Source organism: Tupaia chinensis, unplaced genomic scaffold, assembly GCF_000334495.1.
Source record: "Tupaia chinensis unplaced genomic scaffold, TupChi_1.0 Scaffold000235_1, whole genome shotgun sequence".
Taxonomy (NCBI): Eukaryota; Metazoa; Chordata; class Mammalia; order Scandentia; family Tupaiidae; genus Tupaia; species Tupaia belangeri.
Window position 1 is genome coordinate 4933975 of NW_006159713.1, and position 5864 is coordinate 4939838.

Sequence of the window (5864 nt, forward strand, 5' to 3'; positions counted from 1 at the left end):
TAAACCATCAGGTGCCAGATCAGACCCTGACCTCTACAACTTCCTTCCCTCACAGGAGCTGGGTTCCAGACCGCCGAGCAGCTCCGACGCTGACCTATTCGTTCATTCGTTCTCTCAGTCATTCATTCGCGAAGTCTGTGGACTTTCCCGAGCTCTGGGTCAGTGCCAGGGCGCAGGCTGTTGCTGTCCCCGAGATCCCCTGCCCATACCTGGCACACTTTCAGACCCTGCCTTGAGAAACTGAACTCCATTTATTACCAAAGACTGGGTTCATCACATCGCATGTGAACAGCCCCTGCCGGACCTCCAAGCCTACAACGGCAAACCCTCCTTGGACACGGCCTGCTCCTGCATGAAGTCCTGGGTGGGTGGGGTGGCCTGACGACCCCTGGACACATGTTTATAACATGCACGTGGGACCCAGAGCCTCAGCTTCCCCCCCAACCCCCAGGGCCTCGGCCATGGGGAAGGAGGAAGTGGTCCTTGCAGGGAGCAGGGTCTGGTCCCAGGGCAAGCGGAAGCAGCTGCATCAGTTCCAGCAGCCGGTCAGCCTGGGCCCCTGGGGGGGCCTGTGGCTTCGGGCCAGTCCTGCCCAGCCCCGAGAGGCTCTAGGCCACCTGGATTTGCAGGTCTTCGTCCTCGTCCAGGTCGCTAGCTCCATCTCCAGCCTCTTCAGTGCCAAAGCGGGCACTACGGATCTTGCCAAAGAGAGGGGCGTTCTGCTGCTGCCTGCGGAGCCTGTGGGGTGGAGGGCAGGTGACAGCAGCTAAGCCCCCCTGTATTCCCCGCCACCAGGCCCCATGCTGGGCCCTCTCCACACACCACCTGCTTTCTCACCCTTCTAGAATCCCCTTACCTGAGGAGGTATGCCCTTTTGCAAAGAAACAGAGACATAAAGAACGAGTAATTTGCCCAAAGTCACACAGATGTTAGGAGTGAGGCTGGGCTCTGAGTGGCAGCGGTTGGCTCCAAGTGGCCTGGGGGCTTAGAGAGGTGAGGGGGCTGGCTCAAAGTCCCGAGCTGGGATCTGAACCCCAGCCTGGTTTGAAGAGCCTAGGGAGCAAAGTGTGGTGCTGCTGGGAGGTGGTCTGAACCCCTATATTCTCAAATTGAGTGGGAAAGCACTCAGCCCTAAGTCTTCCCCACATTCAAACTCCTAAAGCCCAAATTTACGAGGCAAACTTGGACTCCGAGGAGAGCTGCTGGAGGAATGCCCCCCCAGTAAGTGGCCGCCCTGCTGCATCTTACTGGAAGGCATGAATTATTAACACGGCAGGGAGGGGCCCAGGCGAGGCCTCCATTACTGCACAGTGATTTAGTGAGCTGTCCCTGGGTCATTAAAGCACAAAAAGTTGGAGAATAAAATGAGGCGGCGGTCCTGGGTGGCCCTGCCCTTCCTGGTGGAAGCACTTCAGGGGCTGGGGCAAAGCCTGCCTGCTCAGTGGAGTTTATGGCTTCCGAGGAATGTGACCCAGACTGTGAGAAGCCCTGAGGTTCAGCGGCCTCCTGAGGGGTGAGTGCTGGGTGTGGGGTGTCTGGAGTGGGCAGACTTTCAGCCTAACTTGGGCCTGGGCCCTGCACACCCTTTCTGGGTACCATCCCAGGCAGATGTGGAAACTGAGGCTCAGCTGACCAATCCACAGTTGTCAGGTCTGGCTCCATAGTCTGTATTCTTTTTTTTTTTTTTTTTTTAAGAGAGATTTTTGTTATAGGGTACATGTGTTCCCTGGAGAGACAAAGAGAAAATGAGAAATCTCCGGGGTGGGGAGTGGCTACACTGCAATCCCTTCTACTCCATTCTCCTCTCAGGATCTTGGGCATGCATGCACACACACGTGTCCAGTGTGAGTTTTAAGCTGCTGGGTCTAGGACTCGAACTGCAGTCAGCTATGTGGGAGTCCAGCGACATAACCATTACTCCATCTGCTGGTCCCTCCATAGTCTATATTCTTAGCCACATGATCTTGGCACACGGCAGCACATAGTACGTGCTAAGGAAGGGCCAGGGGAGATCTCGCCTGCCTACCCACCCGCCACATGGCTGCGGATGGACTTAACTCCTTAAGCCTTAGCACCCTCATCTGCCAGCCTTCTAGAAGGAAGAAAATCTCCCTCCCCTTCTCTTTACAGAGGGAGCATGACACCTGTAGAGCAGTAATTGCCCGGACCTACGTCCCTTTCCCAGGGGCAGCAGTGACAGGAGCAACAGTAACGGTCCCAACTTGTGGCAGTGGTTTCCCGTAGTGACCAGTCCATCCAGTTCTCACAACCACCCAGAGTAAGAACCATGACTGTCCCCGTTTTACAGATGAGAACACTGACCCAGAACAGCCAAGAAGAGTGCCAAGGCCACACGGCTGCTAAGCGCAGAGCCAGGCTGTCCGCCACCCAGCAGCCCAGGCACTCTGTTCCATGGCGTAACGCAAGGCCAGGGCTGGCACAGGTCGTCGGTCAACGGGCAGTGCTGTGGCTCGGAGGCCGCGTGGGTTTCCCAGCTGTGAAGTGGGGAGGCACTTGGACTTGATGAGCCCTGCTATCCCTATCTCGTAGCTCTAGGGGAGTGTAGGGAGAAGGCGTGACAGTGCCTGCTGGGTGCTGGGACGATCTGCTGGGGAAGGGAGGTGGAGTGTCCTGGCCGGGTCTCCCCAGAGACTCTGCTATACTCTCTGAGGCTGGGGGAGTCGTCGGCAGCTGAGGGGGTTGGCTCGCTGTCAGGGATGGGGACTCGGCTCAATTCCCCGCCCTTCAGTCCCTTCGACCCTGCTGCTTAGGGTCAACCCAGCCCAGCCTCGAAGCCTGCAGGAGGGTATGGAGGGAGGGTATTTATTCTTGTCAAGGACTCCCCAGACCCCTTGGTCCTACCCTAGGCCTGACCTCTCTGGCCGCTCACCAGCCCACCTGCTGGAGGAGACAATTCCAGAGTCCCCCCACTGGTCTGACTTCCTCTGCCCCCCTTCCCTGGTTTCCTGGCCATGGCCCTTCCTGCCTGGAGGGACAGGATCCTGGCCCCAGGGCGCTGGCTCTCTTCTTCCCCCTCTTCCCCTCTGGCCCCATTCAGGGCTCCAACCCTGACCGGAGGTTTCTCTGGCTGGAGGCCTTTCGCTGCCTCTGTATCCCAGGTGTGAGGCCTTTTGCCACTGAAGCCTGCACCTGCCCCCCCAGCCCACCTGGACTGCAGGTGCTCCAGCTGTACTTGTAAGTTCTCACTCTGCTCCGTCTGCTCGTCCAGCGACCGCTGCAGCTTGCGTGCCTGGTTGTGGGCCTCGTCCAGCTAGGGAGTAAGCAGGGCCCAGGCCATGGTGTCACCCTGGGCAGTGGCCGCCTGTGACAGCTATCTGCCTGTGACCGCCAGCTCTCCTGCTGCTCCTCCCCGGGAACGTGCTCCCCCAAGACAGTGCCAGCTCCTTGAGTTCTAGACCCAGGCCCGTCTGATCCAGGGAGGCGTCCCTTCTGTTCCTACCACCTCTGTCCCTCTAGCCCAATCTAGCCATCCTCCAGTGCCCTCCACTACCGATCCGGCCATCCAACCATCCACCCATCCACCATCTAGCCCCACCTGCCTGTCCATCCGCTTGTCTGCCCAAGTGATACCCTCCTACCCACCCACCATCATTCATCTAATCAGCCACCCACCTACCCTTCCAGACACCAGCCTTCTCACCGTCATTCTAGCCTCTGTCCACTCCTCCTTCCACCAGCTGTCCATCCATATGCCCACTGTCTCCTCACCCATCTGTTTATTGCCCATCGTCCGCCATCCACTCTTCAGACATCTGCTACTACACCTCATCCGTCCTCCCTCCTGCTCTCATCCATCTGCCCACCTGCTCCTTTATCTGTCTGTTCACCCATTCAGAGTCCTTTTCTCCTCCCATTCAACTATCTACACGTCCATCCATTCATCTCCTCACCCACTCGTCACTACTCTATCCATTTCCTTCCCAGTCTCCTACCCTCATGCGTATCCGACCATCTGTCCGTCACCCACCTACCCACTCTACCCCGTGTGCCTCCTAGGAGTCAGGGCTGTGCCAGGCACTGGGGACCCAGCATGGGGTAACCCGGGGGGCCCGGCACCCCCACTGCACCCCTGCTCTGGCCCAGGGGCTACAGATGGTACTCACCTCATCCTCAGCTTGGGCCAGCTCCTTTTTGAGCTCTTCCACACGCAGCCGCAGCTTCTTCACCTCTGCCTCGTGCTGCTCCACCCGCCTGCTGGCATGCGCCAACTCTGCCACCTTCTCCTGGAACTGCTTCTTCAGCTTGCCATGCACATGCTTCAGGTCTGCAAGCTCCTGCGGGGGCACAGAGGGATGTGGGGGAAGGGCTTGGCGTCAGATGGAGCACCATGCCCGGGAGTCCCATGGGTCAGCTGGTTCCAGGGATGCTGGGTCTCTTCCTGCCAGCCTGTCCACCTGCTGTCAGAGCTATCCGTGTTAGAGGTTCACTGTGCAGGCAGAGGTTCGAGGTGCCACCTGGTGAGAGGGTTAGGTTGGGGATAACGAAGAAGGCTGGGTGGGTACATCCATGCAGCTCCATTTTGCACACGCAGCCTTGAGATGTCAGTGGAATGGCATGGCTTCCTGGCAGCCTGCGAGCTGAGAGTCAGGAACCACAGGGAGGGTGAGGTCAGCCTTCAGTGGGGTATATGTGGCATGTGTAGCCCCGAGTCTGGGACGAGCTACGTTGGGGGCAGGTATAGGATGAAAAGGGGTTGGAGGTCAGGTGGCCAGGAAGGGGATGTGCAGTCAGCAAAGAGATGCCCACCCTGAGCTCCGGGATTCCTGAGCCCACTTGCCCTGCTGGAAAGTGGGCCAGGCACTGCCTAGAGGTCTCTTGGAGCTATCCTTTCTGGTCCAGCCCCACAGCCTCAGCCCGGTCCAGGTCTCCCCTGTCCTTTGCTGCCTCGGGAACATCGCCAGCCCCACCCCGCCCCTGTCCTTCCCTATAGCAGCAGTGAGTGCTGGGGATGGCTACCTGCTCACGCCCACCTGCTGCCTCCCCTTGTCTGGGGTGGCCTGCAGCTCCTGCCCATCACCATGTCTTGCTTACTCCCCTCTGGCCACACTGGCCTTCTTGTTCCTCCAGAGGTCCACGTCTCTCTCATCACTGGACATTTATTTGTGCTGTTCCCCAGTTCTCTAACCTTGCCCCATCAGTTCACTCCCAGTTAATGTCTGCTTTTCTTGACCTCAGCTCAAATGTCACTGCCTCTAGGAAGTCTTCCAGGACTCTGGGGTTAGCCAGGTCCCCTGATATCTCTTCTTCCTATTGATAACCATGGAGTGACTTGTGAGTCTATGTGACAGAGATGGCAGTGGCTGCACCTTCTGAGCCATGGACTCCATCAAGAGAAGGGGAGGCCACTTCTGACAGTTCATGCGTGTCTCAGCTCCTAGACCAGGGCCTGGCACACAGTGGGTACACAGTACATCCAAATACTATAATGGCCACTGAGCCTGGCCACAGCGAGTGCCTAGGAGGGGCAGGTCCTAGAATAACCACCACCTCTGTCCTTAGTTGTTACTTCAGGAGTTCTTGGACCCGAGGGCTGGAGCACACAGTAGGTGCTAGAGCACACAGTGGGTGCTCTGCTCCAGCTGGATGGGGAGGCAGGACCGCCCCAGCTCTGGTCACGCACTGCCCCACCTTGTTCTTCTCGAAGAGCGCGGCCTGACTGGCCCGCAGGTCGCAGTCCAGTGCACTGGCCGTCTGCCGCCTCCGCCGGGCCAGTGCTTCCTCCAGGTCCCCGACCTGTGCCCTCAGCTTCTTGTTCTCTCGCTCCAGGCCCAGCTTCTCTGTCTCCAGCCGCTCACGGCGGCCCCACTCGGCCTGGGTCTTCGGCTGCCACCCCCCCCACTCCC

The 5864-nt window shown here is 58.7% G+C and overlaps 1 protein-coding gene across 1 annotated transcript in view; it reads right to left on the reverse strand.

Annotated features, from left to right (window-relative positions):
* Positions 1–232: 232 nt before the first annotated feature.
* CCDC102A (coiled-coil domain containing 102A) overlaps positions 233–5864 on the reverse strand; it is a 16973-nt gene continuing 11341 nt past the window's right edge. Inside the window, exons 8-11 of the mRNA XM_027771833.1 lie at positions 5650–5832; positions 4125–4295; positions 3168–3271; positions 233–738 (exon numbers count right to left, since the gene is read on the reverse strand). Coding sequence (XP_027627634.1) covers positions 609–738; positions 3168–3271; positions 4125–4295; positions 5650–5832 — 588 coding nt within the window. The 3' untranslated portion in view covers positions 233–608. The remainder of the gene's footprint in view (positions 739–3167; positions 3272–4124; positions 4296–5649; positions 5833–5864) is intronic.